The sequence below is a fragment of the Lithobates pipiens genome, unplaced genomic scaffold, assembly GCF_037356315.1.
Source record: "Lithobates pipiens isolate NorthernLeopardFrog02 unplaced genomic scaffold, aLitPip1_a1.2 Scaffold_8, whole genome shotgun sequence".
Lineage (NCBI taxonomy): Eukaryota > Metazoa > Chordata > Amphibia > Anura > Ranidae > Lithobates > Lithobates pipiens.
The window spans coordinates 81481505-81494799 of record NW_027507903.1 but is presented as its reverse complement, the minus strand read 5'-3'; the positions used below and the strand labels follow the sequence as shown (position 1 = coordinate 81494799).

The 13295-nt window shown below is 42.6% G+C and overlaps 1 protein-coding gene across 1 annotated transcript in view; it reads left to right on the top strand.

Moving 5' to 3' along the window:
• Positions 1-13295, top strand: part of RFX7 (regulatory factor X7) — a 178040-nt gene that overhangs the window by 90308 nt on the left and 74437 nt on the right. The window contains exon 2 of the mRNA XM_077471977.1: positions 7779-7812. Within this exon, the coding sequence (XP_077328103.1) occupies positions 7779-7812 (34 nt within the window). The remainder of the gene's footprint in view (positions 1-7778; positions 7813-13295) is intronic.

Here is a 13295-nt window from a genome sequence, read left to right as displayed (position 1 = left end):
TGACTTTCATGCAACTTGAGGACCATAGACTACAATGTTAACCCTCAGAAGTTACATGAAAGTCATACTGTAATGTTACACATCACAACTAGTGTGCAGCAGTTGTTCATTATCGCTGGTCAAAGCCAAAGTCATATCTAAGTTGCACCCCAAAGTCAGAGCAACTTTGGAGTCGTACAAGTGTGAATGTAACCTAAGGCCCCTTTCACACTTGTTGCGACTTGGGAATGCAAAGTCACATGGTAAGTCATTTCAATGATAACCATTCATATATGTGTGACTAAAAGTCGTGCTACTTCAAAGTAGTCTCTGCACTACTTTGGTCCGACTTTCATGTGAGTTGAGGTCCATAGACCTAAAGTTTATTCGGGCATTCCCTGAAATCGTGTCTAAATCATGGTAAAGAGGCCTTAAATCAAATGACTCATTTTGTGTACAGATGGGTTATAAAACATCTTAGTATACATTAGAAACACATGTTTTTATCACATATTTAATTATTTGTGTTTTATTTTACCGTTTTAGCCACTAGGAGGTTTATATTTTGTACAGACCCACTTTGTGTCCATCCTTAACATTAGCTTAAAGCACACTTTTACTTAAAAGGGAAAGTAACACTAATCGGCCTCGCTCACCCCCACCCCCCTCCTGACATATTTGAAATTTTGGGGGGGTTCCTGCTTCCCACTTCAGTAATACTTTCAAAATTACATAAGCTTGATTCATTGTGTAGTGCTGCAAATTTGGAAGAGTATGTGGTGAGCAAATATGTCTACCTACATGTACATATATGTAGCTCCACCCCCGTAGGGGCCGCTTAAAGGGAACTGTCCCCAAAGGTTGCCCTGACCTTGTAAGCCTTCTGACACCCTGGGATATGACATTATTCAACAAAATATTACGAATGCACAAGATATCAAACAAAATATCAGATTGCATATCAGCTTGCAAATGGATACTTTACTTAGATATTGAGTTAAAGCAGACCTCCACCCTGAAGTGGAAGTTCCGCTCACCTGATCCCTCCCCCCCTCCGGTGCCACAATCGGCACCTTTCAGGGGGGAGGGGGGTGCAGTTACCTGGATAATCCAGGTATCTGCACCCACTTCCGGGACAAGACCGCCGCAGATGCCCCACCCCCCTTGTGTTCTGGGAAACACACAGTTCCCAAGACACAGCGGGGACCAGTAGAGACACGCAGCGCGACTCGCGCATGCGCAGTAGGGATCTGGGCAGTGAAGCCACAATGCTTCACTTCCCGATTCCCTGACAGAGGATGGCGGAGGGGGCAGTAGAGACACGAACGATTGCTCGGCATCTGCCGCCGACATCACTGGACCCTGGGACAGGTAAGTGTCAATTTATTAAAAGTCAGCAGCTGCATTATTTGTAGCTGCTGGCTTTTAATATTTTTTTTTAAAAGGTGCAGTTCCTCTTTAACAATGGAAAGAAAATGTAGAATATGTGTTTTTTTTCCAAACTGCAACAAAATCCATAAACAAAACTACAGAGCTATACAAAGAAATGGCAGTAAAGGCGAACCTGGAAGTATGAACCAATGGATCTAAAGGATGCCTATGACAGCAGGTACAGGAGGGAGAAGAAAAAAACCTTGTTGGCCCCCTCTAAGCCCTCATGCCACGGGCATACAGAAATAACAAAATACAAAATGTACAATCTGAGTGAGTCCTTTTTTAAAGTGAACAAATGTGGTGGGCTGATTCCTTTGTTTGGGAAGGAGAGAAGAGTCCTTGGAGTGAAAGGTATTCAGATCATTTAGCTAGCTATACAGGAGCCCAAAGATTTTGCTGTGTTTCCCAGTGGAGGGCCTTTAATGTAGAAAGGGTAGGGTAAAGGTGTCTGCATGAAGTGTCTTTGTATGTAATATTCACCAGTCCTGAGGATACTAAGGCTCAGGGATATAGGAGTTCTTAGAACAGGCTTTTGAAGGGTCTGCAACCAGTATAAGATGCCTGGATGTGCACCTGATGACCCTGGGACTCAGCAGCATCGGTGTAGGTGAGGGTGGTACTGGATAGCAACTCTGCCAATGGGAAGCCGGTAACTGCGAATCTGTCTCCAGGAAAAAGGCTCACTTGCGGAAAACCCTCTGCACCATCCAGGCTGACGCTCACTCACACCAACCGGGAGGAGCCTAGACTCTTGCTTCTGTAGGCCTTGAGTCTTGAGAGAGAGAGAGAGCTCCTCCCCAGACTGTTGTGTTTATCTCCTCATCCAGCATTCCTCCTATGTCTGGCAGCCAGCTTGAACTCGTGCAGCAGCATTAGATCCATTAAAATCCCAGCTTTCTGGACTACTTGTCCCACAATCCCCTGATTTTCAGTAGTGGTCTCCATCTCTCTGCAGTCACGATCCCCAGGCTGAACACTAGAGGGAACAAAGCTCAAAGAAATCTTTGTTAACCTGCAAATAAGCTGCCCCACTGCACTGGGCTTTTATCCTGTGGGGCTGCATATTTGCTTATCTTTCTTTGTGCTGGGCTGTTTTTTTTTTTGTTTTTGTTTTTTTTTTTGTTTTTTTACCATTTTTGCCCAGTTTTGCTTAGACAATAAACAAAAACAGGAGATATCCATTACCATTTACTGCTAAATGAAAGCCCAATTTATCCTGAAACAAACGAGATATAATCCACTTGGATGCACAGACTAGTTGTGTTGATATGTATGGTTTTACTAACACGTCAAAGTTGCAAAATTGGGCTTGGGCATTAAGATTTGTTTTACCCTTAGGAGCGTAGGGGTTAGAGAATGTCCCATGATGGCAAACGTGAAACAGCCAGCACATGGCTACATATTTATTTTGAACTATATATATATATATATATATATATATATATATATATATATATATATATATATATATATATATATATATATATATACATATATACATACACACACACAGTGGGGATGGAAACAAAATCTTGTTTTAGATACAATTGCAAAAGATTGGCTTGATGTAACCAAAGTTATCAATTTTAACAACTTTAATATATATATATATATACACATACAGTGGGGACTGAAAGTATTCAGACCCCCTTAAATTTTTCACTCTGTTATATTGCAGCCATTTGCTAAAATCATTTAAGTTCATTTTTTTTCCTCAATGTACACACAGCACCCCATATTGACAGAAAAACAGAATTGTTGACATTTTTCCATCTATTAAATCTTCTGCCCTTGCTGTTTTAAATTTGAATAGTAAAACATTTATTTTCTGCCAGTAAATCCCTTATAAAGCCCACTTCCCCCTTCTAGGCTTAAGACATCATGCACAGCGCTCTCTCTCACTCTCATGAGAGTTTGGCAGGAAGGGAGGGGGGATGACTCGTAAAAGGGCCAATGAGAGCTGCAGATCTGGAGGTGTGCCTCTGTGTCTGTGTAAATCCAGGAAATGAACAGCCAGCAGCTTCAGCTGCCCACAGTTAAAATGGTTGCTGCCAGACTTTGTGGAGTGCAAATTCTGCAGCATATTTGGCATGTACAGAATCGCAATATATATATAAAATAATATGCAAAGTGGCTGCAGGGAAGCTTCAGAATAACAAAGATGTTTTTATTACAAATTATGTGAGCAGACTGCAGCTCCTCTTTAAGTATTGCAGACTTTAGTAGTGCTTTAACCACTTGCTGACCACCATTTACATTTACTGGTGGCAGACAGCTTCCCCAGGCACCACGATGTACCAGTATGTTGCAGTGCACATGCGCACTGGTGCACCCCCTGGAGCGCGCAGTGGCGCAATCCCGTGACTGGCTCTCAGTGCTCACAGCAGCCGGGGCATCGTGATCACCAATCACAGCGATCACATGATGACATGTAAGAAAAACTGTCAAGATTGGCTTTTATTCATGAAAGCTTGCTTACTATTGTAATTCCGTGATCTGCCCACAGCTGTCACATGATACCTGGCCAATCACAACACCCTTGGCCATGTGATTAGCTATAGCCAATCACAACAGTAAACAATGAGTCGTGAATGAAAGCCATTCATGACAGTTCAAATGATTTCTGTTATAGGGATCATCATGACCCAAGCAAAAAAAAATAAAAAATTCAGTGTTGCCCTGAATTATTTACTATATTGTGGACTGTCGGGGTCAGTCTTGCTGCAGGCACCTGAAGTAACACAGTAACCTGTTAACTGTGCTTTCCCTTTGTGCTGATTCTCCCTGTATATGCTTTCTAGCAAATCTCTTTTTGAATATGTATTTATTTTGTTTTCCTATGCAGTCACGTGACTGCAGAGCTCCAACTAGTCTGTGTAATGTAGGGACCGCACAATGTTTCTGAATATCAGGGAGCTTTGACATCATCCATAGTTCCAGGAGCTGAAAGAAAGCCACGCCCACCATGTGCATTGAAAGTAGAAGGAGCTGGAGCACCGCAGATTTGCATTGATGAGAATGCATGGAAAAACGTTTAAAAAAAAAATAAATAAATAAAATACTCCAAAAGAAATTTATTAGAAAATGTTTGCAAGGAGGATCAGAGCAAAAGGGGAATCAACATTTTAAGTGCAACTAAACTGTGCCAGAGCACCGTAAACTGAACACACTATTTCATTTATAATATTCAATTAAACTCGCCCAGCCAGCCACGTCTCCATGCTTTATTTTGTAGAGAAATTACTTTGAATAACATCCCCACTAGCATTTGTAGCTGTGGCCATCTGGCGCAAGGGCAGATGATTCATTTAGCATTTCCTACCAGGAATCCATCTGCCTTTAGCTTAAAGGAGAAGTCCAGCTGAAGCTCGTCCTGTTATACTATGGGTAACCGAAGTGCAGTTCGGTTTGCACTCCTGTGGCTTGTTTTCCCATGAAGATTCCTGGGATGTATGGCTTCATTTTGGCCAAAAATGTTTAAAACAAGTAAATCTACCTTCTTATTTACTTACTAATTTTAGCATCATAAGAATTGCATATAGTTAATGTTGATTGTGAGATTTTAGTTCCGCTTTAACAGGGACTTCTTGACATACCTTTTTCTTTTACCTTTTTTTTTTTAAGCAGAATATCTAGAATGGCATTTACTGTTCACAGAACAATACATAAGAGATATTTCAGAAAATGGTAAATAACCCAAAGCAACCTTGACATTTTACACTGCAGCAGTGTACTATATCGTCTTCTGCGAGTTTCGTTGTCTGTCTGTTTTTAGATGCAGCCATGGGAAGCCGATATTATAGCAGCAGCTGTTAAACCAGGACTGTTCTAATGTATAAGAGAATTCTGTATTTCACCTAGTAGTGCCAGTGTCACAATTGCTTTACTTTTAATATCAGAGCACAGGGCCAGGATAAATGGGTGTAAACACATCGAGGATGGGTTTCTATGTGATTTACCTCCTGTACAGTTGGCGTTGAATTGGCCTCAGCCTGTCAGAATCATCCCAGGGCTATTTTTACAGTAAAAGGAGGTCAGCACGTCTGAAGGAAACCAGCCTTATACCCAAGGCAAAAAATAATTCAGAGCGCCAGATTTTCTTCACCCCGTAGGTGTAGCACAGAATTTCCAAATGTTGTTTCTCCGCACTGTAGCATGCCCCCCTACCCCAATGATATGCTTCTTTGTCCATGCTCCTGACATTGCCTGCTTCCTGTGCTGCGATTAAAATGCTTTGTGATCAGGCTGGAGGTAACCAGAGGACACAATACTCAGTGTCTTAATAATATGCTAATGAAGTGTCTCACACAGACACGACTTGGAGAGATTCTTTCTATCCAAGCAGATGCAGCGCCTTTTTCTACCACACACCATTACTTATAACGTGGAAGCGTCTGTACAACACCGTTATTAAACACAATACTTTGTGCTTTTATATCTAGGGACATCTACTATGACAATGTGCATGACTCAAGATGTCGCGATGTGATATGGATTTCAGGTGGTGGTGCGTTTGCTTTGTCCGATGTGATCAGGATGTGACCAGACTCTTTTTATAGATGCCATTCATTGGGCATTGAGATTTGCAGAATAAGAAAGGACTACTGATCTAGATTGTCATTTTGCATTGTATGTTGGATTGTTTTATATTTGTTTTGTCATTTCTGTTTTCTCTGTTTTTTTTTTTCTTTTTAAACTATGTACTTAACACAGTAGTTCTTGTAAATGGGGCTTGATGAAGGTTTGCTTTGGTTGGAGTATTGTTATATGTTTTGTAAATTAACTGATTTCACTAACAAGGCTTTCTGTGATTGGACAAGGGGCTTTTGAATGTCATAATTTCCCCCTTTCAATCTAAGAATTCCTTATGTTCTTGAAAGGAACTCAAGATGCTTTTGAATGAAGATGCTGCACAGTGAACAGCCTGCTGAGATCATTGTGCTCCAACCCCAACAGTCATGTTCACCGCTGGAATTTTAGTGGTGAAATCTCTAGCAGAGGTGGCATATAAATTACACCCCATTCACACTTGTGCGACTTGTCGTTTGACTTTGGACTTCAAGGATTCATTACAAGTCATACCCCATGTTTTCCAATGATAACATTTATATACAGTAAAACCTTGGTTTGAGCGTTTTGCAAGACAAGCAAAATTTATTAAAGCGGAGGTCCACCCTAAAGTGGACCTTCCGCTCATTGGAATCCTCCCCCCTCCGGCGCCACAATTGGCACCTTTCAGGGGGAGGGGGGTGCAGGTACCTGTACAGTACAGGCATCTGCACCCACTTCCGGCATAGATTCTGCAGAAGGTATGCCCCTTTCCGCAGAATCTACGCCCCTTTCTGAAAGTCCAACGCTGCCTGCTGGGAAACACACGGATCCCAGAGACAGCGGGGACCATCCTTATTGCGCAGCGCGACTCGTGCATGCGCAGTAGGGAACCGGGAAATGAAGCCGAAAGGCTCCACTTCCTCATTCCCATACCCAAGATGGCGGCGGCAGCACCCGAGAGACGATCGAGAGATCGGCTTCGGGTGCCGACATTGCGGGCGCGCTGGGCGGGTAAGTGTCACTATTTTAAAAGTCAGCAGCTGCAGTATTTGTAGCTGCTGGCTATTAAAAAAAAAAAAAAAAAACTGCAGAACTCCCGGCGGACTCCCGCTTTAATACCTTTTGACTTGAGAGTAACGTCATTTCACAACTGATTATAAAAGAGAAGAGAGGCGGCTCTAAGTGTAGCAGCATTTTACATTTAATGAAGGTACAACATTTAGCAATTTGCATGGTTGATGATTAAAACAGGCACATCTAAGTATGCAGGCATCTGGGGGAAAGCTGTCCACATAGACCATCCTTTTCACCGCCATTGATGTCATCCCTTCTGCGCTGCGCTCCACAAGCTCTTCAAGCCTCGCTTTCAGATCACTCTACTGCAGGGTACTCTTCCCAGGTCACGATTACAGACTGACAGCGGTGGGATCCATATTTCTACACTTAGTGGGGTCTCTTTTATACTCTGTAGCTCCTGCTGGATTTTTCCTCTAATCCCTTTGTGGAGGCTTCCATTTGTGGATGGACATTTTATGCTTGCACAACGTATCACATTGCTATAATCTTTTTATTTGGACTATAAACTGAAAGAATTATGAATAAATGGTTCATAGAAGTTCTATCCCTTTACCACTCTATCCAAATCTTAAGAAAAAAAAAAGATAAAATTTACATCTTGTTATACTTGAATCATTATTTAAGGGGATATTTACATATAATGTTTGTGGGTATAGAGATCCACTTTCATTTATTTTTAAATTTGAATTATTGGTTTATTTGACTAATACCTGCTTGTTTCTTTTTGTTTTCTTTAGTAAATCCATACAGTCAAAAGTGGACTGCATTTTGGTGAGTAAGAATACTTTAATACCTTAATATTGAAGTACTTCAGTAAATGTAAACTGTATTAAATAAAACTTTAATTAAGAATCAGAATAGATGCACACAACACAGTTTATGAAAGAAAAAGTAGTTTTGCGTGCAAATGGCTTGTGGTCATAAACAGGCATGTGCAGGTACAATAATTACCATAATTGAAGAGGAAGTAAACCCTGATGAGTTTACTTCCTCTTTGATTCCCTGCAAAGGTAAAGCATTATGGACTACTATGCATCGCATAGTAGTCCATTATGTGTCACTTACCTGACACAGGAGCCAGCAAAGTCACCGCTGTCCCCCTTGTGTACGGAGCCTCCATCTTCTTAGTGGGTCTCGCTGCTCCGGCGCTGTCATTCGACGGAGCCGCGATGACGTCACTCCCGCGCATGTGCACAGGAGCCGCCACTCGCGGCATATCACTGTTAACAGCGGCGCGCTCAGTGTGCCTGTGTGCCGCTGTCTATGGCGCATGCGCCGTAGACAGCGTTGCCTGTCTTTTGGCAAATATCTCCTAAACTGTATAGGTTTATGAGATATTTCTTGGACCTACAGGTAAGCCTTAATCTAAGCTTACCTGTAGGTCAAAGTGGTTTGTAAGGGTTTACAACCACGTTAAAGTGTGTGTGTATATATATATATATATATATATATATATATATATATTTACTGAACCTAAAAATGCATCTCCTACTTTCTGTGTTCTTTTCGACAAACTATGGGAATATCTAAAAACAAAAAAAACTTATGAGCAACCTAAGATCAGTTCTATAGCATCAGTTACAGGCACTTCTCACATTCACGTATAAATGTGTGTAATAAATCAATTCAATTAATGTGCCGTGCTTCTATTAGATTCTGTGTTAACACTAAATCAATTAATTAAATTACTCCAAAATTCATATGTACAATAGTGATCATACAATGATAAAACTATGTGGCGAAAAAAAAAAAAAACTATGTGAAGTATATGTCCTCCTTTTACTTAAAGTGCTCAAAATTATTCAGCTGGTGACAACACCCCACTCGTGCTCCCTTTTGGGTATATTCTCATCCTAGCGCCAGTGACCGCACAATTAAGTTTGGTCAATACTCGCTTATTAGTCCCATCTGGACTACAAGGATTCCATTCCTCTCCTTCTAAGTGCCACTACTTTTTTACCATCCGATCCATGTGTATGTAAAAACAAATGATTTCCAATAGAGTTTATAACTTTTTAAAACCAAAATAATCTTTATTAAAGTGCAAAGTAATTACTCACATTTTCAGAACGCACCACTCTGACATTGCTAAGTAAAAATGTACAGTACGTTATCTGCGTGACAAAAGCCACTGGTGTAAGAATCCTCCCACTGGGTTCACTCTCCGTACCATCCTCGTGGTTAACACAGAATCGAATAGAAGTGCCGCACATTAATTGAATTCATTCAAACTATGGGTATATACCAGGGGTAATAAATTAAAATTAAAGGAGGTCCGGTCGCCAAAATTTTCTTTGGGCCGAGGTCCGAATCTCAAGTCTGTGCTACGACTCAGAAATATTGTAGTAACTGTATATCTATCAAAAACATGAGAAATGTACAATTTCCTTAGCATTTCAACAATATTTATTGTCAAGTTACATCTGGTGATCCCAGATCAAGTTAAATCTGGTGTCCCCATCACAGTGCCCCTTTAAATCAGGTGTCCCCATCACAGTGCCCCTTTACATCAGGTGTCCCCATCACAGTGCCCCTTTACATCAGGTGTCCCCATCGCAGTGCTTCTTTAAATCAGGTGTCCCCATCAGTGCCCCTTTACATCAGGTGTCCCCATCACAGTGCTTCTTTAAATCAGGTGTCCCCATCACAGTGCCCCTTTAAATCAGGTGTCCCCATCACAGTGCCCCTTTAAATCAGGTGTCCCCATCACAGTGCCCCTTTACATCAGGTGTCCCCATCACAGTGCTTCTTTAAATCAGGTGTCCCCATCACAGTTCCCCTTTGATGGGGACACCTGATGTAAAGGGGCACTGTGATGGGGACACCTGATGTACAGTGCCCCTTTACATCAGGTGTCCCCATCACAGTGCCCCTTTACATCAGGTGTCCCCATCACAGTGTCCCCATCACAGTGCCCCTTTAAATCAGGTGTCCCCATCACAGTGCCCCTTTAAACCAGGTGTCCCCATCACAGTGCCCCTTTACATCAGGTGTCCCCATCACAGTGCCCCTTTACATCAGGTGTCCCCATCACAGTGCCCCTTTAAATCTGGTGTCCCCATCACAGTGCCCCTTTACATCAGGTGTCCTTATCACAGTGCCCCTTTACATCAGGTGTCCCCATCACAGTGCCCCTTTACATCAGGTGTCCCCATCACAGTGCCCCTTTAAATCAGGTGTCCCCATCACAGTGCCCCTTTACATCAGGTGTCCCCATCACAGTGCCCCTTTAAATCTGGTGTCCCCATCACAGTGCCCCTTTACATCAGGTGTCCCCATCACAGTGCCCCTTTACATCAGGTGTCCCCATCACAGTGCCCCTTTACATCAGGTGTCCCCATCACAGTGCCCCTTTACATCAGGTGTCCCCATCACAGTGCCCCTTTACATCAGGTGTCCCCATCACAGTGCCCCTTTACATCAGGTGTCCCCATCACAGTGCCCCTTTACATCAGGTGTCCCCATCACAGTGCCCCTTTACATCAGGTGTCCCCATCACAGTGCCCCTTTAAATCAGGTGTCCCCATCACAGTGCCCCTTTACATCAGGTGTCCCCATCACAGTGCCCCTTTAAATCTGGTGTCCCCATCACAGTGCCCCTTTAAATCTGGTGTCCCCATCACAGTGCCCCTTTACATCAGGTGTCCCCATCACAGTGCCCCTTTACATCAGGTGTCCCCATCACAGTGCCCCTTTACATCAGGTGTCCCCATCACAGTGCCCCTTTACATCAGGTGTCCCCATCACAGTGCCCCTTTACATCAGGTGTCCCCATCACAGTGCCCCTTTACATCAGGTGTCCCCATCACAGTGCCCCTTTACATCAGGTGTCCCCATCACAGTGCCCCTTTACATCAGGTGTCCCCATCACAGTGCCCCTTAACATAAAATGTGCACATCAGGATTTCCCTTAACATAAAATAAGTGTCATGCTGATGGGCACATTTTATATTAAGGGGCACTCCGATGGACACAACAAAACATGCCCCTTAACTTAAAATTTGCCCATCAAAGTGCACTTTTTAATATAAAATGTACCTATCAGTGTTGCTCTTAAAATAAAATCTGCCCATCAGCGTGCCCCTTAACATGAAATAAGGGTCACACTGATGGGCACCTATTATGTTAGGAGGCATTCTGATGGACAATTTTTATTTTAAGGGGCATGCTGATGAGTATATTTTTAATGTGCACATCGATGGGCATATTTTGTAGGGCACATTTTGTTGTACCCATCAGTGTGCCCCTTAACAAAATATGCCCATCGATGTGCACATTAAAAATATACCCATCAGCGTGCCCCGTAAAATAAAATGTGTCCATCGGATTACCCCTTAACATAAAAGGTGCCCATCAGCGTGACCCTTATTTTATGTTAAGGGGCACGTTGATGGGAAAATTTTATGTTAAAGGGCACTCTGATGGGCACATTTTATTTTAAGGGACACGCTGATGGGTATATTTTTAATGTGCACATCGATGGGCATATTTTGTTAAGGGGCACCTTAACAAAACATGCCCATCAGTGTGCACATAAAAAATATATCCATCAGCGTGCCCCTTAAAATAAAATGTGCCCATCAGAGTGTCCTTTAACATAAAATTTTCCCATCAGCGTGCCCTTTACAAAAAAAAGCCCCTTAAAATATGCCCAACAGTGTGCACAACACTGATCACTAATAGATAACTAATGTGCCCACATACCTTAACTGCAGGAGTGTGGGCACAACTGAAGCTGCCTCGCGATGAGATCCAGGACCCGGGAACCGCGGGCAGCAGGGGGCGGGGCGCGCACGTGACGTCACACCCCTACTGCCCGTGTCTCTTCAGCTCCGAGAGACGCGGCCAGGAGCAGGGGGCGGGCGCATGCGCGCAGCGTCACTGGTTGCTGGGGAAACCCGCGGTCCCAGCAAACCAGTGATTGCTGTCGCTTGCTACACTGGCGGCATGGCGGTCCGGGCAGAAGCGCTGCTCGGTCCGGACTCGGACCGCGGGCTGCCATTTAGTGACGGCTGGTATATACTATATAAGTAAATAAAGATGGAAACATATATTCTTAATGTCAGTGACATTCTAGTTAGCAATTAGACAACCCTCGCTGTCCTGTTTCCAATGTAGAGGTGACATTGTCATCCTAGCTTGAGAGCTTCTTTAAATCTGCCCAGCCAGTGTTAGTTCTCTGCATGATTAACAGTGGCCCTGGTTGGGAGGAGCACTGTTAGCCAATTGGGGCTGCTTTTTTTTCTCTCCGCTGCAGCTCTACTCAACCAGAGGCCTTTCTTATACACGGTTCAAAGCTGAGAGATAGCGGTCACATTACTGCTCAGAAAATGTTTAAAAAGGTATTCAGTATTGTTGTCATACAATTAATATGCCATACTATTATACCTGTCCTGCATCCTATTTTTATTTTTAAACCTTTGAAATTAAATATGAACAGAACATATCCTACTATAATGTGTACTAGCCTCAATCCAAGGCAACTGGTGTGATTTCTCTCTGCTCTGGCATGCCTTTGCTATCTGCATGATGCATATCTGACAAGTTATGCCAATACCAGACAGACCCAGGAAATGGAACCGTCACCCCCCAGCACATTTTTCATTATTCGACTGAGTAGAGGAAGGGTGTGGCTATTCCCTTCACTCAGGTCTCAGATTACACTCCACTCCCTGCTCTATACTGTGCAGAAGTCGATCTTTACAAGTTTGATTGTTTGGTTGCATGAAACCAGGTAATATTTTGGGGTGGTGAGTGACAAATTGACGTGGTTAAAAGTTTGAAATTGCTGTTTTCCCAACAAGTTTATAAGAAAGGATAATAAGTCCTGGGAGTCGGATGTCCAGTACCTAGAAATTTAAACAAAGTTATTGTGCCTTTAATGTAGTCAGTGTAAAGACCAGCACCAATGGCAGCACCAAAGCAGAATTAAAGTAAATTTTTCTGTTAACCACTTCAGCCTCGGACCAATAAATACCTTAAGGACCAGAGGTCTTTTTGCAATTTCGCACTGCGCTGCTTTAACTGGTAATTGCGCGGTCATGCAATATTGCACCCAAACAAAATTTGCGTCCTTTTCTTCCCACAAATAGAGCTTTCTTTTGATGGTATTTGATTGCCTCTGCGATTTTTTTTTTTTGCGATATAAATGGAAAAAGAGCGAAAATTTTGAAAAACAAAGATATTTTCTTCTTTTTGTTATAAGAAAAATCGAATAAACTAAATTTTAGTCATACATTGAGGGCAAAATTTAT